The sequence below is a fragment of the Penicillium diatomitis genome (assembly GCF_028827545.1).
Source record: "Penicillium diatomitis strain IBT 30728 chromosome Unknown utg000003l_segment0_segment0, whole genome shotgun sequence".
Lineage (NCBI taxonomy): Eukaryota > Fungi > Ascomycota > Eurotiomycetes > Eurotiales > Aspergillaceae > Penicillium > Penicillium diatomitis.
Genome location: NW_026623175.1, coordinates 3739272 through 3762310, shown reverse-complemented (window position 1 = coordinate 3762310; position 23039 = coordinate 3739272). Strand labels below are relative to the sequence as shown.

The window sequence follows — 23039 nt, the reverse complement described above, 5'->3', positions numbered from 1 at the left end:
ATATGGATTCCGCAGCACCATTCTTTTCCCTCTCTTCTTCTTCAACGAGTTAAAGGCGCAGAACACTATTAGATTCTCCCTCAGGGTGTCTCGTGCTTTGGCCATCTTGACGCAACCGTACATCGCCGTTCGTGAACTCTGATCGAACCCTTCCTGCTTGTCGAGGCAGCATTGTCCAATCTTTCTGTATACTCCTGATTCCAACCAAATCAAAAAACTAATTTTCTTCATTATGGGTGACTACGGCGAGAACACGCCCGCCGGTCCTGACGCTGTTCAGTCGACCTTTGCGCAAAAAGCAGGTGCGTCCTTATTTCCGTTTTTGACTGACGGTGTTCTTTTAGATGAGACCAAACACGCCGACCAGCGATCGGCGAGCAATTTCGAGCAGACCAAAATTATTCTCAATCTGCGACCCGAGACCTCGATGGCGAATCTCACAGCCTTTTGTGCGCGCCACCAGTGCACATTACTCGGCTTATTGAACGTGGCGTGGGCCCTGGTACTCTCCGCTTACACGGACAGCGAGCTCGCGCAGGTTTTGTTTCTACGCTACAAGAATGGGATACCTTACACTGGCCTGTCAGAGATCGCGATCGATGACGGAGTGACGGTCGAGCAAGCACTGGCACTGGTCGAGCAGCACTTAGCTAAGGGCATGCCTGTTCCTTCAGAGACCAGTGTCACTGACCTGCAAAACTGGACCGCGGCCGATGGGCACCAAATATTCAACAGCGTGGTCGTCTTTTCAGACAGCACCACGCTTGAGAGAACAGAGGTGCGAGAAACAATATGGTTGGAAAGTGAGACTTTGATGGAGTGGCTATTAATGTGATTGAGAACCAGGCTGGCGATTACATCTCTATACACGCCAGAGCGACGGGTGATCGACTTGTCATTAGCGTCCAAGCCCCGAATCATTTACTTCCCATGCGACAGGCTCAGAACTGCGCTGCCACATTGAGCCACGTTCTTGGCGAGATCGTGCAAAATTCCGATCTCTCCATGACCGAGATCAACCTCATGAGCCCTCAAGGGCTGGACCAGATTTCGAAATGGAATCACATTCCGCCGGCCGTGGTCTCTCGTTGCGTCCATGAACTAGTTGACGAGGTCGCGAAAACTCAGTCTCATACGATTGCCATCGATGGAGCCGATGGCGCTATGTCGTACGGCGAGCTTCAGTCGTATTCCAACCGCCTCGCACACTACCTCAAGGAGCGGGGCGTTGGCCCCGAGTTCACAGTCCCTCTCTTTTTTGAGAAGTCCAAATGGGCGATTGTGGCTATGCTGGGAGTGGTGAAGGCCGGCGGAACCATTGTCAATTTGGATTCCAAACAGCCAAAGGAGCGTCTACGGGGATTGCTTGCTCAGCTCCAAGCCACTCTCGTGTTGACCTCTGTACAGAATGGCGGTCTCTGGACCGATGAGCTCTCTGTTCTGGTCATTTCAGAAGGATTTCTGAATAAGCTCCCAGCGATGACACAGGAACCATCTGTCGCGGTCACGCCACGTAATTCCCTATACATCATTTTCACATCAGGAAGCACAGGCACGCCCAAGGGCTGTGTGGTGGAGCATGAATCGTTCCTGACAGCGGCTGCGGAACACGTCAAGGCTGGAAAAATTCTTCCATCAAGCAGAGTTCTGCAGATGACTCCGTATACGTTCGACGTCAGCATGCTGGAGATTTTCACCACCCTTACAACTGGAGCCTGCATTTGCTTCTGCAACGATAGTGAGGCTGCTCGTGGTGTTGCTCATATCATTAACCATCTCCAAATCTCTTGGACTTTCATGACCCCTTCTCTTGTGCGCTTGGTCGATCCGTCTTCCGTTCCAACTTTGAAGACTCTTGCCCTCGGTGGTGAGGGCCTTGCCCGAATTGATGTGACCACCTGGGCTGAAAGGTTACACTTGATCAACGGTATGTTCAATTATCCTACCTTTTGTGTGCTCTTCATTCGCTGATTATTGATGCTTCCGAACTCAAGGCTACGGACCCAGCGAGTGTTCAGTGGCAGCCACAATTCATGGACCTTTGTCTCTTAACTCGGATCCTGCCAACATTGGTCTTGGAACCGGCGCTGTATGCTGGGTGGTTGATCGCAACGACCACGATCGACTTGTTCCTATCGGAGCCGTTGGTGAGCTTGTCATCCAAGGTCCAATTGTCGCCCGTGGCTACCTCAATGAGCCTGGGAAAACTGCGGCCGTGTTTCTTGAAAATTTACCTGCCTTCGCAGCCTCGATGCCGCGACCACCACCGGCCTTCCGCCTCTACAAGACCGGGGATCTTGTTCGCCAGAACAGCGATGGTACACTTACATTCATCGGGCGCAAGGATCGTCAGGTCAAGCTGAATGGACAGCGGCTGGAACTGGGCGAAATCGAGCAGAGGTTGTCGGAGAACTCATTGATCCGACATGCTTTGGTTCTATTACCCAAGCAAGGTCCTTGCAAGGGGCGGCTCGTGGCAGTTTTGTCGTTGCAGGACTACTTGTACACCGGTGAGCCTGACGCCAACATTCACGAACTCCCCGCGGAGGAATACCAACCTGCACGAGCTCTTCTTCCTGCTATCGGTGCTCAATTGGCCACACAGGTTCCTGGGTACATGGTCCCAACTTTTTGGGTCATCCTAGCAGCGCTCCCTTTTACTACATCTGGGAAAGTGCACGGTGTTGCTATGACACAGTGGCTTCATGCGATGTCTGAAGAAACTTACAACGAGATTGCAGACGTCAGCGACGAAGCGCCTGCGGTCACGTTGTCAAGTAAAGCTGAGTTGCAGCTGCAACAGATTCTAGCACAGGAGATGGGGATCGCAGTCGAGGATTTGAAAATGAATCGCTCCTTCATCGCTCTTGGAGGAGATTCACTGAAAGCAATGAAAATTGTCGCTCGCTACAGGCAGCAGGAACTGAAGATCTCTGTTGCAGACGTTCTTCGCGCTCCCAGTCTCATTGGACTTGCCGAGCGCGTTGAGCAAGCTTCTTTCGAATCTAACCGCCCTGAGGGTGAAAAAGACCAAAAGAAGAAACGCGCATCGCCGGAGGAACGTGTCGCGGCGCTTGATGAGGCTCTTATCACAACAACCGGCCTTGCGAGAGATCAGGTCGAGGACGCCTACAGGTGCACGCCTATGCAAGACGGCATCCTGCTCAGTCAAGTCAAGTTCCCGGGAACCTACGAGATTCGTCGTGTATTGCACGTGCAATCAACTCGCGATGCAGAGACCACGACATCCCGCTTGAAGGCCGGGTGGCAGACAGTTGTCAACCGGCATCAAGCACTGCGGACTGTCTTCGTTGAAGTGGCTGGCCAATTCCAACAACTGGTCCTCAAGAATGTCTCCGCATACGTTCAAATCTGCGAGTGCTTGGAGTTAAAGGATCACTCTGCCATTGCAGCCCACCTCCAATCTTTGCCGCCACCCACTTTCGAGTCTTCCCAGCCACAGCACCGCCTGACCATCTGCCGCGCAGGAAACGACGAAATCTTTTTGAAATTTGAGATCAGTCATGCACTGATCGATGGCGGTTCCACCGAAGTGATCTTGCGTGAACTTTCCACTGCCTTTGAAGAACAAACCTTCGCAGGGGAACCTGCCCGCTTCAGCGACTACATGCAATTCATTTCCGCATCACAAGCCGCTGAGACCTCCATGAACTACTGGGCTGAGTATCTCAATGGCATGCAACCAACAATTGTGCCAATGTATCCCATGGAGAATCGGGAAAAGCGAAGTCGCTCTGTCCCGGTACCTTTTACGGACACAGCAGCGCTGATTGAATTCTCGGAGACACATGGTGTCACGCTTGCCAACGTTCTTCAGACTGCTTGGGCACTGGTCCTTCGCACTTACACAGATACTAATGATGTTTGTTTCGGCTACGTCGCGGCTGGCCGTGATGTACCTGTTGAAGGAATTGACCAGGCCGTTGGTGCTTTCATCAATATGCTTGTATGCCGCGTGCGTTTCGAAGAAAGCCCTACTGGCCTTGATGCCGTTCTCGGTATGCAGAACCAGTACTTTGATGCTCTGCCACATCAGCACACTTCCCTCGCTCAGATCCAGCATCGATTGGATTTGTCAGGAATGCCGCTGTTCAACAGTATTATCTCTGTGCAGAAGGACGTGTCGGACCAACCATACGGCGACTCACTTGCTTTCAAGCCCGTCGAGGAAGACGACCCCACAGACGTGAGTGATTGACTTTTCCACTGCCTTGTATTTACTCATGTCTAACAACCGGCTGCAGTTTGATCTTGGTGTTGCAATTCACGTCGGCAAAGACAGCGTCAGAATTGACATTGGATACTGGTCATCGCTTCTCACGGAAGGAGATGCATCGAATCTTGCGAACACATACAGCAGTGCGATCTCTCGTATCATCAAAGAGTTTTCTGCCCCTGTTGTTTCGCTTGATCTATTCAGCGAGCACGACCGAACTCAGATTCTGGCATGGAATCAGGACGAGCCGAAAGCCAAGCCTGGAGTTGTCCACGACTACATCTATGCCAAGGCACGCCAGCAACCCGAAGCCCAGGCTGTCTGTGCGTGGGACGGACAGTACACTTACAAAGAGCTCGATCACTTGTCAGAGAAATTGGCACATCACTTGGCCGAGCTTGGTGCTGGACCTGAGGTCCTTATTCCCCATTGCTTCCCAAAATCAAAACTGGCAGCCGTTGTCATGCTTGCCATAATGAAGTCTGGCAGTGCGGGAGTCGGCCTGAGCTCCAGTCATCCACGCACGCGAGTTCAAGATATCGTCGAGAACTGTGCGGCAAAAATCTCAGTTGTGTCAGCGCAAAATGTATCTTTTGTGGATGGTCTTGTCGACCGGGTTGTTGTTGTGGATGAGGAGTTCCTTGAGAATCTACCCGCGCCAACCTCGGACACTCCACTGCCCCGTGCTGAGCCCCATAATCCTGCCTTTGTTTCATTCACATCAGGAAGTACTGGCAAGCCCAAGGGTATTGTGCTTGAACACCGATCCTTGATCACCAGTATCCTTGCCCACGGGCCAGAGTGGGGAGTGGATAACACAGCCCGAGTGCTCCAATTCTCAGCTTATGCTTTCGATGCAAGTGTGTCGGACACATTCACTACGCTTGTTGGGGGTGGAACAGTCTGCATACCTCACGAGAAAGACCGCGTTGACGACCTTGTCGGTGCCATTCACCGATTGAATGTCAATTGGGCATTCTTGACCCCGCGTGTGCTAAGTCTTCTTACTCCTGAGCTTGTACCAACCTTGAAGACAGTCGTCCTCGGAGGTGAAGCCATCTCCAAAGAAGATATTGCCCGCTGGACGGACACCACCTGCATTCGAGTCGTCTACGGTCCGACCGAGTGTACCATCTACAGCATGGGTACAATGCCACTTGATGCTCGAAGCGATCCTTTGTGTCTCGGTCACGCTGTTGGCACTCGTCTATGGGTCACACATCCCGATGACGTTAATAAGCTCATGCCTGTGGGGTGTGCCGGTGAGCTGATAATCGAAGGTCCATTAGTCACTCGAGGTTATCTTAATGAGCCAGTCAAGACAGCGGCAGCTTACTTTGAAGATCCTGTGTGGCTTCCCAGAGAGGAGAACGGCGAACCTAGACGCTTCTACAAGACCAGTGACTTGGTGCGATACTATCCTGACGGCCAACTGAGATTCATCGGACGCAAGGATACTCAAATCAAGATTCGCGGTCAGCGAGTTGAACTTGGTGAAATCGAGCACGCAATTCTTGAGAGCCTGCCAAGTGCTTCGCACATCACCGTTGATTCGGTTGTGCTGCCACCTCAAACTCTCGTCGCTTTCTTATATGTCGAAGGCTTGCCGAACGATGAAGGCTCGCTCTTTTTGACGCTCGATTCTGAAATGACCGAGAAGCTGCGCACATTGGAGAGAAGCTTAGTGGAAAAACTCCCTAGCTATATGGTTCCAAGTTTATTCATTCCCATTTCTCATATTCCCATGACCATTTCCGGCAAGGTTGACCGAATCACGTTGCGCAGGGTTGTTCTGTCTTTGACCGAGCGCCAGCTCAAGATGTACGCATTGGCAGAGGAGGTGAAAGAAGCCCCACAGGGAGAACAAGAGCATCGCCTTCGGGACCTCTGGGCTTCGGTGCTCAGGAAGGAGGCCAGTGCCATTGGACGCCAGGATAGCTTCTTCCGCCTCGGAGGAGATTCCATTGGGGCAATGAAGCTGGTAGCAGCTGCACGACGGGCGGGCTACTCTCTAAGTGTCGCTGACATCTTCCGCCGTCCCGAGCTGACAGAGATGGCTCAGCGCCTTGATATCACTGATGGAGCCAAGGCTGCTGCCTATGCGCCCTTCTCGTTACTTCCCGCAGAACAAACTCAGCGCAAAGCTATTCTCAGCGAAACCGCGAAGCAGTGCATTGTCTCCGAAGATGCGATCCAGGATGTCTATTATGCAACCCCCCTCCAAGAAGGTGTCTTCCTGATGTCGACGACACATGACGGTGCATATGTTGCACCCACCGCATTTAATCTGCCCTCTACATTCAACGTTGAGCGATTCCAGCACAGCTGGCAGGAGCTGGTCAACGCACACCCAATCCTGCGCACACGAATTGTCACCTTCGATGCCGTCTCTTACCAAGTTGTTCTGACAGCCAACGCCTCCTCTATTTACTGGGAAACTGCAGACTCACTCAGCGAGTACGTCGATCGTACTCGGGCTGCCCCGGTAGCTGCCGGCAGGCCTCTCTCAAGATTTGCATTGATCCCAAACGAACAATCCACTGTATTTGTTTGGACAGCCCATCATGCCCTGTTTGACGGATGGTCCATGGGCCTTCTTTTCGATCAGCTTGCGCAACTCTACAAAAATGGTACCAGTCCCACAAAGGCAACGTCTTTTGCTGAATTTGTGCAATTCACGAGACAAATTGATCAAAAGGCATCTCAGAGTTTCTGGGCAGCGCATTGCCCGCAAGAGCCACCAGCAGTTTTCCCCCGTCTACCCTCGGCAGCATATCATCCAACCGCCAACACCTCTTGCTACCGCACTATTTCTGTCAGTATTCCAAAAGAATCCGACTTCACTATGGCAATTGTTCTTCGAGCTGCTTGGGCAATCGTACTTGCTCGCTACACAGATGCCGAGGATATCTTATACGGATTGACCCTCTCTGGGCGCGACTTGCCAGTCTTGGGAATCGACAAAGTGATGGGACCGACGATCACAACGGTACCCATGAACGTCCATCTCGATGGAGGGATGTCCATACGAGAATTCCTACAACGACAGAATGATGAGAATGTTGAGATGATGCGTCACCAACATATGGGACTGCAAGCTATTCGGCGTATCAGTCAGAAGGCCGCAGCTGCGACAGAGTTTACCAACTTGTTTGTGGTGCAGCCTCAATCGACTCAGCTCGGCGGTCTCACGGAGCTGGCTCAGATCCCCACCGACATGACGCGCTTTGACCCGTACGCGCTTATAGTTGAGTGCAATCTCGGCGAAGGTGAGATTGTTTTGGAAGCTCGCTTTGACAATGCGATTCTGAGCATGGACCAAACAATGCACCTGCTCGGCCACTTCGAGCATGTTCTGAAACAACTTGCAAATCCTCAACTTGGGCGCCGAATTGAAGATATTGATGCGTTCAGTCCGGAGGATGAGCGGCAGATATGGGAATGGAACGCCTTGGAGGCAGAGTCGGAAAACCAATGCGTTCATGAGTTAATTGCTACCCAGGCCCGTCAAAATCCGCACGATTTGGCCATTGATGCATGGGATGGATCCTTCACGTATGAGGAGCTTGATGATCTATCCACCAGACTAGCCCATCACCTGATTGCCAATATTGGTCTCACCCCAGAGTCTCTGGTTCCCCTGTGCTTTGACAAGTCGCGCTGGACAATCGTTGCCATGCTCGCTGTTGTGAAAAGTGGCGGTGGCTGTGTGATGCTCAATCCCGACCACCCCATCACTCGCCTAGCAGGTGTGATAGCCGACACAGGCTCGTCTGTGGTGCTCGCCTCTCCAGAAAGAGTTGAGCTGTTCAATTCTGTTGCAGCCAATAAAGTTGTGATCAGCGAGGCCCTAGTCAACAGTCTTGAACAGCCGGCTCAATCCTGCATCACCTTGCCAACAATTCATCATACGAATCCGGTATTCGTGATCTTTACCTCGGGTAGCAGTGGTAAGCCAAAGGGTATCGTCGTGCAGCATAATAGCGTCTGCACGGTCGCTATCCAGCACGGGTCCGGACTCGGATTCGAGGGACCGGGACTTCGCGTGTTACAATTTGCTTCATTCAGTTTCGATGTCAGCATGGGAGAGGTTTTCATCACACTGGCCAAAGGTGGTACTTTGTGCATTCCTACTGAGCATGATCGTCTGAATAATCTGGCAACAACTATCAATCGGATGCAGATCACATGGACCTTCATGGCTCCCACTGTCGCAGCTCTACTCGATCCGCGCGATGTTCCGAACCTGAAGACTCTCGTCTTGGGTGGTGAGGCTGTCTCGCAGAGTCTTGTTGATCAATGGTCTAACAGTGTCAACCTCATTGACTCTTATGGTCCGGCAGAGTGCACTATCTGGGCTTCTCACGCTATCGCCAGCTCAACAGTATCTCCAGCAAACATTGGGCATGGAGTGGGCTGCCGGTATTGGATCGTTGATCCTCAGGATTACAACCGACTCACTCCCATCGGCTGTGTGGGTGAGCTCCTCATCGAAGGCCCGAATGTCTCTCGTGGCTACTTGAATGAGCCAGAGAAGACGAAAGCCGTCTTTGTGGAGAATCCCAGATGGTGTCAAGGAAAGAGAAAGTCGCCCTACAGATTCTACTGTACTGGTGATTTGGTCAAATATAACTCCGATGGGTCTCTCAACATCGCTGGTCGCAAGGACAGTCAAGTCAAGTTCAACGGCCAGCGAATTGAACTCAGCGAAATCGAGTTCCACTTGCGTGCTCACTCAGAAATCGAGGCAGGTATGGTTGTTCTGCCAAAAGAGGGGCCATGCAAAGGCAAGCTCGTCGCTGTAGTCGCTCTCACAGGCCTGCAGCCCGCTGCGCTTGAAGGAGACCACATTGAACTCGTTCCCAGTGCACAGAAGAATGACGCGCAGCATCGGGTCCGACAGGTACAGGGCAGGCTTGGTGAGATTCTTCCGCTTTACATGGTTCCTTCAATATGGGTTACTCTGCACTCCATTCCTCTGACTGCGTCTCGCAAAATCAATCGACTGCCAATTTCCCGCTGGGTGCAGAGGATGTCCGACGAAGTCTACCGTGACGTGGTTGATGTCACCGTCGCAACTACACATCAACCCACTACTCAGCTTGAGAAACAACTTGCCCATGTTTGGAGCCACGTTCTCAATTTGTCGGTGGACGCCATCGGCTTAGATAGGTCTTTTTTGAGCCTGGGTGGGGATTCAATCACCGCCATGCAGGTCGTCTCACGTTGTCGATCCTTGGATATACAAGTCAGTGTCCAGGACATCCTCCAACCTAAATCATTGGCTGGAGTTGTCGCTCGCGCTTTGGCCACAAAACCTAACGCTGTTCACCGGGAAGAACAGTACGACGTTCCTTTTGAACTGTCACCAATTCAGCAGCTCTATTTCGACGATGTGGTACGCGGCAATGGTGAAGACATGCACCACTACAACCAAAGCGTCTTACTGCGCATTCTGCGTCCAGTCACGTCAGTCCAACTGTCTGAAGCAATTGAGCGTGTGGTAGCAAACAACGCCATGCTGCGTGCTCGCTTCCACAAAGAAGTTGACGGTTCCTGGACCCAAGTGGTAAAGCAGTCTCTTCAAGGGCTGGCTTCCGTCGCTTCACACATCGTCCAGAACCGCGCCGAGGTCTTTGACATTGTGAATGCTGCCCAGCGAAGTCTCGACATTGAGAGTGGTCCGGTATTTGCTGCTCAGTATTTTGAAGTTCTGGATGATGATCTTCGCCTGCTTTCATTGATTGCTCATCACTTGGTCATTGATGCTGTGTCGTGGCATATCATCATCACCCAATTGGAGCAGGTCCTGGAGTCGCCGAAAATCCAGCTCAGTCAAAGCCGCATGCCCTTCCAAAGTTGGATCAAAGAGCAGCGAGGGTTTGCCAAGAATCTCCTTGAGACTCAGATTCAACATGGCTATTTTCCGGCTGCGAATCTTGAGTACTGGGGGCTTACGGAGCTTCCTCTCTGGGGTGATGGCGAAGAGATCGCATTCACACTCAATCAGCAAAGTACTGCTCTTCTGCTCAAAGACGCAAACGATCCATTGCGCACGGAGCCAGTGGACATTTTGCTTGCGGCTCTTCAATTGTCATTTGCAGAATCTTTCTCCGATCGTGAGATGCCCGCATTCTTTGTTGAGGGACACGGTCGCGAACCCTGGGAGTCTTCGATTGACCTTTCCGAAACAATTGGATGGTTTACCACATTCCATCCGGTTCACTGCCGAGTGAGAAAGAATGAGTCTGTGAAAACAACCATCAAGCGTACCAAGGATGCTCGCCAGTCATGGAGCGACAATGGTTTTGCGTACTTTGCTCAACGGCATTTCAATGCTGAGACACGGGAAAAGGTCAAACATCATCGCAACATGGAAATTTGCTTCAACTACTTGGGTCAGTCTCAGCATGCCGAGCGCGAGGATGCTATTCTTCAAGAAGAGGCACTTCATTCAGGAGAGGTCCTGGATAACCTCGGCGATTCTATGGGCCGCCTCGCTGTGTTTGATATCGTCGCTGCGGTCTCTCACGGACGGCTTGAAGTTTCTTTCTTCTTCCAACGAGAAATTCATCGACAAGACAAGATTCGCCAATGGGTTCAGCGCTGCCAGGAGACTCTTCAATTGGCAGTCAATGAGCTTTATGTCAGCGGAACAGAGTTCTGCCTTAGTGACTTCCCGCTGCTTGAGATCACCTACCAGGACCTGGCCACCCTTACCACTGCGGTTTTGCCTAGCATCGGTGTCTCACCTGATGTTATCGAAGATCTCTATCCTTGCTCGCCCATTCAGGAAGGTATCCTGATTAGCCAGGCCCGACAGCCAGGCACTTATGAAGTTCGGCAACTCTTTAAGGTTGTTCCGCGTCAAGATCAACCCATCGTGGACGTGTCTCGCTTGGTGGCCGCGTGGCAGCGAACAGTGGACCGTCATGCTTTGCTTCGCACAGTCTTCATCGAGGCAATCAACGGATCTGGTGTCTATAATCAATTGGTCTTGCGCTCACATCAAGCAAATGTCAGACGATTAAATTTGAAGGATGACAGTGGAGACGACAGTGTCGCTACATTTGTCACCAGCCAAGGGGGCCCTGACTATCGTCAGCCGGTTCCTGCACACCGGATGACTGTGTGCGAAGCGTCAAACTCGATTTATTGCCAGTTGGAAGTCAGCCATGCACTCATTGACGGCACGTCGATGGCACTTCTTGTCCGCGATCTCGTAGCTGCTTACGAGGGTTTGCTTCCGACGACTCCAGGTCCACTCTATAGCACTTACATGAACTACCTATCGCAACAGTCCGATGCAGACGCCCTTTCATATTGGTGTTCCCAGCTAATAGGCGTCGAGGCTTGCCGTTTCCCCTCTCTGAATTTGAAGTCTTTGTCTGCTACGGGTTTCCAGTCAAAGACTATCGAAATCGACTCAGCTGGAGAGCTCAAGAGGTTCTGTGAAGCCAATAATTTAACCATGAGTAACCTTTTCCAGGTCGGGTGGGGTCTAGTTCTACGTGCTTACACGGGGAGTTCAGACGTCTGCTTTGGATACATGGCCGCAGGGCGTGAAATCCCTGTCGAGGACATTTACGATGCCATCGGACCATTCATTAACCTTTTGGTCTGTCGGATGCGACTTGACGATGCACAGTCAGCTCTTCAAGTTCTACAGGCAGTACAGTCGGACTATCTCAACAGTCTTCCGCATCAACACGTGTCCCTTGCCGCAATTCAGCATTCGCTCGGACAAAGTGATGCGGCGCTCTTCAACACCATCATGTCTCTTCAGCGCAAGCCCTCGCCAGGTGTCCCTCCGAAGATCGACCTTGAAATTGTCACCGAGAACGATCCCACAGAAGTAAAACCCCTATTTTTCCCCTTCTGTTGCGCTCCCCTGTTGTGCCATTTGAAGATGCGTTGCTGACTTGTACAATAGTACGATGTCGACCTCAATATCACGACTGGAGATGACTCAGGCGTTGAAATTCACATCACTTACAAAACCTCCGTCCTGGCTGATGACCAAGCGGATAGCTTGTTGCGAAACTTTACTAGCATTCTTTTCGCACTTGCCACTCGCGCTGATAAGCCTCTTGCGCAGCTGGACTTGGCCGAAGCGGCCATGGGACTTAATGCTCAGACTGTATCTCGCGATGACCCTGTAATGACCGAAGCTTCTATCCCTGCCCTGATTGATGAAAAGACACACTCGATTCCAACAGCAGTGGCTATACAGTCCATGGGTGATGATACTCTACTCACGTACCATGAACTTGATAGCTTGACTCACTCGCTCGCGAGCTATCTGTTGCATTTGGGGGTTCACCCAGGTGACAAGGTGCTCCTCAAATTTTCTCGTTCAAAATGGGCTCTGATCGGTATGCTGTCTGTGCTGAAGATTGGCGCCATCTCGTTAGCATTCACTTCTCTTCATGATCTGGAGCGACTGCAAGAGATTCTTTCACCACAAGCACCCATGCTTGTTCTCTCCAACGAGGAGCTTCCTGCAGAATTTGGCAACGCTTGCCTCACCAATGTGATTCTGGATGCGGCTTCGATGTCTAAGATTGATAGCCTTGCTCTGCCGCAGAAGTTCCCGCTCAGTCCTTCTCCAACTGAAGTGTCCCTGGCAGTGAAGGATGGCAATGATTGGGCTCTCCTGGCTCACCAAACCATCACCACCACGGCGAAGCACCTTGGATCAAAAGCCGGGTTATGTTCTGGGACCCGAGTCTTGCAGCTCAGCGCCGTCGATTCACCCCTCTACTTGGTGGAAACGCTGTTCACTCTCATTTGTGGTGGCACAATCATTGTGCCTCCTCCTGGTTCGGACGTTGAACAATCTATCTGTCAATCTCGGGCCAACTGGGCTATGTTAAGTCAAGACGAGGCCACGCTAGTTAGCGTCTCTCAGGCCCCAGATTTGCGAACACTGGTGCTTACCGGCAGCGACATCCCCACCTCCCTACTGAAGAAGTGGCAGGATGTCAATTTGGTGCACCCTCACCAACTTCAACGGATTCCCGTTTGGATTTCCTTGATGGCTGCGCCTGCTGGCCAGAACACCCTGCAGACTTGCTCTTCGCCGGCAATTTCTCGAGCCTGGGTGCGATCTCCTTTCAGTCAGAATTCACTCGCGCCTTCAGAATGCAAGGGCGAGGTTCTGATCGACGGCCCAGTCGTTCCACGATCCTATATGCAAGGCGGCTCAGTACATCTTCTGGAGAACCCTTCATGGCTGCCGAGCGCTGTGCTAGTTCGGACAGGTGTCTGGGGTCGCTGGAACGGCGACGGAATCGAACTCGATGACAGTTCGCTCTCGTCTGACAATGGCGGAGACGCAAACTTGAGGAGGCTGCAAGAGTTGATGCAAAGTACTCTGCGGCCCACTGAGCAAGCGATAATCAGTTCGATTACCGTTGATTCCCAGAGTCATCGAGCCATTTACTTCGCCAGCTCGCATCGTCCGGATCAGACTGTGGAACTGCTGCCCTTGACTGATGCCTTGCGACAACGCTTCTCTCAAATTCGACTCTCATTGCACTCACAAATGCCGGAAGACTTGACGCCGAGTTTCTTCATCCCGGTCACTGCGATGCCTCTTTCTGAGGGGCGTCAATTCAACAGGTCTCTGCTTAACCGAATGGTGTCGCAATTAGGCAGTGAGAACTTGACCTCCTACCAAGTGCAGTCGCAAAATGCGACCGTGCGCCTCACATCAAATGAAAGTCTCGTTGCTGATCTTTGGTCGAGCGTCCTGCATCTCCCTGACAGAACGAAGCTTGATCCAAGCGAGAGTTTCTTCCGCCTTGGGGGAGACTCGATTGGCGCAATGCGAATTATTGCAGAGGCGCGCAGTCAGGGTCTGGTTCTGACCATGAACGGCATTTTCCAACAACCGACGCTTGCCGGTATGGCAAAGGAGATCAGACTTCTTGCTCCGCATGAGGATAGGCCAGTTGAGTCATTTTCGCTACTACCGCCCGTCGTAGACTCCGAGATCTTGCTGTCCGAGGCTGCTGACAAGTGCTGCGTTGATCCCTCGGTCATTGAGGATCTCTACCCCTGTACTCCACTCCAAGAAGGCTTCATGGTCCTCAACAGTCAGGACTCTGCGGCATATCATGTGCAAGAGATTTTCAACATGCCTGACTCGGTGGATATCGCGCGGTTCCGTGCAGCATGGGTCGCTGTTTTGTCTCGGAGTACCATTCTGCGCACTCGAATCATCTCTACTGTCGACGGGTTCTTCCAGGTTCTGCTCAGGGAATCCGTGCGTTGGGAGTCTGGTTCCGATCTCGAAACGTACCTGCGAGAAGACATGATGAAGCCCATGACCTATGGCCAGCCACTGTCCCGTTTTGCGATTTTGGATACTCCGGGCCAACGCTACTTTGTTTGGACCGCGCATCACGCCGTTTATGATGGCCTCACCTTGGCCACCTTGGCAAAGCAAGTTTCCGCAGAATACAACCGAGAGATGGCACTCCCTGAGATTCCGTATAACCGATTCATTGACTACATTCAGGGTGTCAGTCCCGCAGCTGCTACTGAATTCTGGACTGCACAGTGTGCTGTTCATGCGACATCCTTCCCTACACTACCTGCCCGTCATCACCAGCCTTTCCCTGACCATTTCATGTCCTACTCCATCCCGGTCAAAGCGAAGCCGTCCACCATCACACTCTCAACAGTACTGCGGGCCGCGTGGGCCATGGTTCTTGCCCAGCTGACAGACTCCGAGCATGTCAACTTTGGAGTCACTCTGTCCGGACGAAACGCCTCGATGGTTGGTATCAATCAGGTACTTGGCCCTACCATTGCTACCGTTCCGATTCAGGTCAATGTTCCGCACTCCGTCTCTCCTCAGCAATTCCTGCATGCCGTTCACAAGCAAGCCATTGAGATGATACCCTTCGAGCACACTGGTCTGCAAAATATTCGAAGAATGGGAGAGCAGTGCCGCGAAGCGGTCAGCTTCCAGAATCTGCTAATCATTCAGCCGGGCACCTCGCCTGTTGATGATAGCGACTTTTTGGGCTTGACTCCAGTGCCACAGAAGGGTGACCAACGTGACCCATACCCTTTGACCATGGAGTGTAACCTGCTGGCAGATCGTGTCGAGGTCAAAGCTCAATTTGACCGTCGTTCAATTCCTTCAAACGAGATGTCGCGCATTTTGAAACAATACGCACGCACTGTTGAACGCCTCCAGAATGTCGAGGAGACTGCGTCTCAGGACGGTGACGAAGAAATTCTTCATGCGTCAAGCGGCCTCAGTGATGAGGATGTTGAGCAAATTCTGGAATGGAACTCCGATCGCCCTGTGTTGATTGAGAAATGCATTCATGAAATGTTTGAGGAGCAGGCGCGCCTGCATCCTGGCACTCCAGCCGTCTCGTCTTACGACGTGGAGTTGACCTACGGGGAGCTGAGTGACCTCATTACTCGTTTGGCCGCCCAACTCCAGGATCTCGGCATCAAACCGGAAATGAAGATCCCCCTCTGCTTCAGAAAATCCTCATGGACTATCGTGGCTATGTTCGCGGTCTTCAAAGTCGGAGGTGTCTCATGCATGTTGAATCCCGAACATCCCAGCAGCCGTATTCAGCTTCTTCTTCAAGACTTGGAAGCCGAATTTGCATTGTGCGACGAGGACTCTCTTCCAATGATCTCCTCATTGCTTCCACCATCAAGTGTTCTCTCTGTTGATGGGACGTATCTCGATTCACTTCCCTCGGCGCCGGCGCTTTCTTCCCAAGTTCGCCCTGAGAACGCGGCGCTTGTGGTGTACACATCTGGAAGTACAGGCAAGCCCAAGGGAAGTATTCTTGAACATCGTTCCCTGGTCACCGGTCTCATGGCTCATTGCACTGCCATGGGCATGGGTCCAGATTCTCGTGTCTTCCAGTTTGCTGCCTATACGTTCGATGTCTGCTTCGAGGAGATTTTCGGTGCTTTGATGCTTGGTGGATGCATCTGTGTGCCAAGCGACGATGAGCGAATGAACAGCCTTGCCGATTCGATGGCAAGATACAAAGTCACATGGACAGAACTCACTCCCACTGTCGCAAGCTTGCTTCTTCCGAGCAGCATTCCGTCGCTGAAGAGCCTTGCCCTTAGCGGAGAATCAGTCACCAAAGAAGTTGTTCAGCGATGGGGGGATTCTGTTCAACTCATCAACACGTATGGACCTAGCGAATGTTGCGTGTCGAGTACCTGCAATGCTGAGACTGCGATTGTTCGTGATCCAAGCAACATTGGACGTGGACTTGGCTGCACGACGTGGATCGTTAATCCCGACGATGTCAATATTCTAGCTCCAATCGGCGCTACCGGTGAGTTGCTCATCGAGGGCCCTATTGTTGCTCGAGGCTACTTGAACGAGCCTGAAAAGACTGCTGCTGCCTTTATATCCGCCCCTGCATGGTGGCCCCAGACTTGGTCTTGCGGGCGAATCTATCGTACCGGAGATCTCGTCAAGTACAATGCAGATGGTACGATCCAATTCATTGGACGCAGAGACACGCAAGTCAAACTACACGGCCAGCGTATTGAGCTGGGTGAAATTGAGCATCGCATTCGTGGCGCCTTCATAGATCCCTCTCACCAAGTTGCTGTTGAGGTTCTCTCTCCAAAAACTCGCGGCGGTATCAAGATCCTGACAGCATTCATCTGCGAGAGCAGTCAAGTATCTGAAGAAACCGAGCAACTTCTACTGCAGCTGAGTGGTGACATGTCTCACCGATTCCTCGAGCTACAGGCCCGCCTGGTGGGTGAGCTACCTCGCCATATGATTCCGCAGCTCTACATTCCCATCAAGCATATGCCGCTGTCTCCGTCTCGCAAAATTGAAAGGAAGGTCTTGCGGTCTCTGGGCAATGACCTTCAATCGGAGGAGCTTTCTGCATATGCCCTGACGCAAACAGCGAGGTCTGCCCCGAGCACGTCTACTGAAAAGGCCCTGTTCGGGATCTGGGCTGAGGTTCTTGGAACTAGCCCAACTGGAACTGAAGATCATTTCTTCCACTTGGGTGGAGATTCAATTGCCGCAATGAAAGCCGTCGCGGCCGCGAGTAAGATCGGTATTTCGTTGAGCGTTGCTGAGATCATGCAGTTCCCTACTCTACGAGCCATGTCTGCTGCTATTGACTTAGCCAGTGAGAATAGCGACACGGACTCTGAAGTGCTTGAGCCTTTCTGTCTGATTCCCGCTCCTAGCGTATCCGATGTCATTGAGGAAGCCATAGCACAGTGTGGCGTTGAAGAAGAGGTCATTGAGGACATCTATCCATGTACCCCTTCGCAGGAGGCTCTCATGGCTCTCACCGCGCGGGACGAGGCGGCGTATGTGTCGCGTGCGGTGTATCGACTGCCGCAAGACGTGGACGTTGATCGTTATCGTGCTGCGTGGGAAATGGTCGCGCAGCGTCAGTCAATCATGCGCACTCGTATCATCTACTCCAGTGCTGCTGCAAGATCCTTCCAAGTGGTGGTGCAAGGAAATCTCATCTGGCACACCAACGAGACAGTTTCGGCCTATCTCGCCGCTGACAAACTGACTCCCATGCGGCACGGCGATCCGCTTATGCGGTTCGCCCTTCTTCAGGGTACACTAGAGGACCCTCGGCCAAGCCTAGCTTATACTGCTCATCACGCCGTCTACGATGGATGGAGTGAAGCTTCCATGTTCGAGGAGGTCGAAATCATTTATCGCCAAGGCTTGAGTGCTCTTCCAGACGCTGTGCCGTATAAGAATTTCATCAGATATTTGTCTACAGTTGACAATGCTGCGAGCGACACTTTCTGGCGTTCGCAGCTCGAAGGCGATCTGCCTGCCCCCTTCCCTCCCAGTACCTCTGACAGAGCTGCGTCGCTTCTGACTTCCCACCCCAATCGTTCCCAGACCCATGAGATTCACTTCCCTGACTCTCGCTCCCTCCCCTATGCCTTGCCCACTGTGCTCAAAGCCGCTTGGACCCTGCTCATCAGCAGATATGCCGCTTCTGAAGATGTCATCTTCGGACACGTTCTTTCCGGACGTACGGTGCCACTACGCGGAGTGGCCGATATGATGGGCCCTACCATTGCAACGGTGCCAGTCCGCGTGCGAGTTAATCCAGATGAGACTGTTGAGGCATTCATGCGCCGCATTCAGACCCAGGCGCAGGATATGGTGCCTTTTGAGCAGGTTGGTATGCAAAACATTCGCCGACTGCTCGCTAGCCCAGATGCCGTCGACGTTGGCCATCTCTTCTTCATTCAGCCCCCCATGGAAGCTGAATCTACAGGCCTCGCTTTAGAGCCTGTCACGGACGCGGACTTTGACTTCGACACTTACCCGTTGATTGTGGAGTGCCAGCTTACCACTGGCAATGGTGCCACAATCTCGGTCAAATACAACGACATTCGTATCTCTGAGACGTCAATGACCTGGCTTCTTCTGCACTTCGAAAACCTGGTTGGTCAGTTGTACCAGACACCACGCACCGCGGCTATTTCTACTCTTGAGCTTGCGGGGCCTTCTGACATTCAGACCTTGCGTCAATGGGTTGGTCCTCCAGTCACAACCGTGCAAAGAACTGTGCATGACGAGTTCCGATCCCGCGCATTCGCCCATCCTGAGCGTTGTGCTGTTGAAGCTTGGGACGGCGCCCTCAGCTACCGCGATCTTGATGTTCTTTCTTCAAGATTCGCGCGGGAGCTTGTTCAGCTTGGCGTTGAAGTGGGTCAAGCAGTCGGTTTGATCTTTGATAAATCATGCTGGACTGCGGTCGCCATGATGGCTGTGCTTAAGGCAGGAGGTTGTTGTGTGCAACTTGACTCTAAGCATCCATCTGTTCGATTGGTCGAGATCATTGAAGATACAGGCATGAAGCATCTTCTTGCCGCGTCCTCGCACATGATTCTGGCAAAATCACTGCCAGTTGATCAAGTCATCGAAGTGACTGTCACCACGGCCTCTAAATTACAGATTTCTTCGCCAGATGCTGGACGCCAACCAGTCGTCGACGTCATGTCGCCAGCCTACATGACCTTCACCTCCGGTAGTACCGGCAAGCCCAAGTCCGTGGTCATTGACCACCAAGCCATCCACACAAGTATCTCCGCTTTCAGTTCTGCTCTTCACATTACCTTCAAATCCAGGGTGTTGCAGTTCGCTGCCTACACTTTCGATATCAGTTATGCGGAGACTTTTGCACCACTGACGCTCGGTGCCACTCTGTGTGTGCTCTCTGAGCAGGATCGTCTCAATGATTTGGCTGGTGCGATTGCTCGCCTCGGAGCAAATTGGGCATGTTTAACACCCACCGTGGCTAGTCTCGTGGAGCCTGCAAGTGTCAAGGGGCACCTCAAAACCCTGGTTCTCAGTGGCGAAGCTCCCACGGAGGAGAACCTCAGAGTTTGGTGTGGAAAAGTGCCCAACTTGATCAACGCATATGGCCCAAGTGAAGCTTCGGTATGGTGTGCCGCTGGGCCCTTCACAAAGCCAGATGACAGTTGCACAAATATAGGACGGCCCGTCGGCTGCAACCTCGTGATTGTGGAGCCTCACGACATCAATCGCCTAACACCAGTGGGATGTACTGGTGAGCTCATTGTGTGTGGACCAATCTTGTCGAGCGGATACTTGAATAACGACAAGGCCAACAACACTGCTTTCCACGGAGACCTTGCATGGCGTGAGAGGCTGGGACTTCACCCAGATTGCTCGCGCGTCTATCGCACGGGTGATCTTGCAAGATACCTCCCAGACGGCAGTATCGAGTATCTTGGGCGTGCTGATACCCAAGTCAAGATCTACGGTCGCCGTATCGAGCCACGTGAGATCGAACATCACATCCGCCTCCACCTTTCCAACTACCTGAACATGGTCGACAGCGTGACTCTGGCCAGCCGTAAGAACCAGAAGATCCTGGTGGCCTTTATCTACCAAGAATCTGCTTTCGTGCCCAACCTTGATCTCGCCACGCTTGCGCGTGAATTCGATCCCGTTGTCCAGTCCACACTAAGCAGCCTACAAGCCGCGCTTCGTGCCAGACTACCCAGCTGGATGGTGCCCACACTCTTCGTTCCCCTCCGCTTCATGCCTACCAATGCAGCTGGCAAAACTGACAGAAAGCTCCTCGCTCGCGCTGTCAATTCTCTTACAGAAGAGCAGCTCCGCGATTTCGCTCTTTCTGGTCGGGCCGCGAAGAAGCCGTTGTCAACTTATCTACAACAGCAACTTGCGGGGCTCTGGGCCGATGTCCTCGCACTCGATGTACAGACCATTGGTGCTGACGATACCTTCTTCACACTAGGTGGTGACTCAATGTTTGCCATGAAACTAGCCAGTCGCGCCCGCAGTGCACAGATCAGTCTGAGTGTCGCTGACATCTTCAACTACCCAGTCTTGGCCGATTTGGCTTCCCACCTACAGGTCCAGATGCCGCTCACTCCTGGCACAGAAACACCTCCATTCATTCTCCAGTCCAAGTTGCAGGTAGCTCCTGCAATGGAAATGGATCTTGTCGAGGCCCTGGCACTGAAGGCGAATGTCGATGCTGAGCTTGTTGAGGCTGTCGAGCATACCACGGATTTCCAGGACCTTGCTCTGGTGGGTCACCTAAGCAAGTCGCGTTGGATGCTGAATTGGTTCTTCTTTGACGGAGCTCGGAGCGCAGATTTGGAGCGTCTGCGAAAGGGGTGCCATGGTTTGGTTCAGCAATTCGGCATTCTTCGCACTGTGTTCGCAGCATATGAAGGCCGATTCTGGCAGATCGTTCTGAGAGAAATGCAGCCGTCGTTCCGAGTGGAGACAACCGCCGACTTTGATGGCTTCACACAAGAACTATACAAGGAGGGCGTCTCTAGAGAGTTGAACCTGTCCATGCCTTTCGTGGAGTTTGTGCTCGCGCTTCACCCCGACGGTAACTCTCATCGGCTGCTCGTGCGCCTGTCCCATGCTCAATACGACGGAGTTTCTCTTCCCACCCTGTGGGACTGCCTCCAACGTGCTTGTCGGGGTGAGGCACTTCCATCCATCTCATCTTTCACGCAGTTCATCAAGGCAATTGCCCCCGTCGATCCCGAAGCAACGCGCTCGTACTGGCGATCTCTCTTGGACGGGGCAAAGGAGACGCGATTCGTCGAGCATTCCAAGCCCGCCCTTCGCAATGAGCTTCACGATCGTGTGCTTCACGTCACGCGCCGTCAAGTTCCAGTCGTCTCTCTACGCCAGCACGGAGTCACCGCCGCGACTGTGCTTCGATCGGCCTGGGCTGTCCTACTGGCGCGCATATCTGCATCTCACGACGTGACATTCGGTCAAACCGTCGCGAATCGTTCCGGTGCGACTCTACCCGACATTGAGAACATCGTTGGACCGTGCCTCAATGTAGTTCCTGTCCGTGCTGCTTTGCAGCCCGGTCAGACTATTTTGGAGTTTTTGCTTGCACAACAACAACAGGAAGTCTCCGGTCTTGCTCACGAGTCCTTGGGCTTCCGACAAATCATCCGAGAGTGCACCAACTGGCCAAGCTGGACCCACTTCAGCAGCGTCATCCAGCATCAGAACATTGAACCCGATCGCGAAGTTTCGCTGGGCTCCAACGATGCCGACATGTACAAGCCCGGCTTCCTCGGCGCCGATCTCGACCTGACTGATGTTTCCGTGTTGTCAACCCCCGTGAACGACGACTGTGTTGACATTGATCTGCTCACATCTTCCAAGATTATGTCATCATTTGCAGCTGAGCTGCTCATCGACCAACTGAGCGATCTCTTGCACCTATGGGCCATGGTACCCGTTGACAAAGTTCCAGTCAACGAGAGAAAGACGTCCACCGCACTTATCCCTCTCGTCTCCGAGAAGCAAAGCTCTGGTCTTGGGGTGAAGGACAACCGTCGCGTGGCCGTCCAAGATGCTTGGCGAGCCTGTCTGCCTGCGGGCTGTGACCTGGAGAATGGAAAGGTGGATTTCTTCCACCAGGGTGGTGACTTGGTGCAGATGGCACAACTAGTGAGCGAATTGCACGAGAAGGGAATTGGTTCAGGTATCTCGCTTGAGACCCTTGTTCAGCATTCTACTCTGGATGCCATGGTTGAGGTTCTTTCGTAGGGGATGATCGACATGTCAGATTTTCTTGTTTCGATTTAGCAACCGTTGTTATTTATTTCATTTTATTACCTGTATTTGGTGTTTTTATTCGTTATCAACTCTTCTGATTCATCTCATCCACTACTGTCCCCTTTGAAATACTTCTTCTTTCCTGGGGCTTCACAGAATTGTAGCCGAATACTTCGTGGCACTAACCTGGGCTCTAGTTAGCAGCTACCAGCTTACTCCCAGTAGAGTGTGAATCCAAATCCCATTCACATATGGCACGTACTCATAGCTCCATCCACTGATCATGGAATGCGCAGATCCCACCAATCAGTCCCGTAGCATACTGCGTCCGTCAGGAACTGACCCTCTTCAAGCCGTGTGTCTTTCTCCACTCACGTCAAGAATATTGCTCTATTTCCAACGTTCCACAGAGAATGGCCATTCACGTGGCAATATTCGCACGAGCAAACAAGACACCCGATCATGAGGATTATGGGTTTGCTCAGGTAGCTAACTTCTGACGACTAGAATGCGGTGCTTGAAATGTTGAAGGTCATCAATTGAAGGCTAAATAGGTATCTCAGTCATCACTCCTCCAGGGTCAAGAGAGCCTGTGGGAGGGACACGTTTCGCACATCCTTCATCAATCACACTAGCATGCAATGCAAAGGTCTTCATCATTCGGGTATAACACAAGCATCCAAAGTCATAACC

At 52.3% G+C, this 23039-nt stretch overlaps 1 protein-coding gene across 1 annotated transcript; it reads left to right on the top strand.

The window, feature by feature from the left end:
* Positions 1–232: 232 nt before the first annotated feature.
* N7539_003328 (uncharacterized protein) lies at positions 233–22337 on the top strand (the record flags this gene model as incomplete). Its single annotated transcript, XM_056932930.1, has 6 exons — positions 233–302; positions 345–778; positions 847–1927; positions 1995–4207; positions 4266–12092; positions 12171–22337. The coding sequence occupies 6 exons, from the start codon at positions 233–235 to the stop codon at positions 22335–22337; spliced, it is 21792 nt and encodes a 7263-aa protein (XP_056792889.1).
* Between the last annotated feature and the right edge of the window lie 702 nt (positions 22338–23039).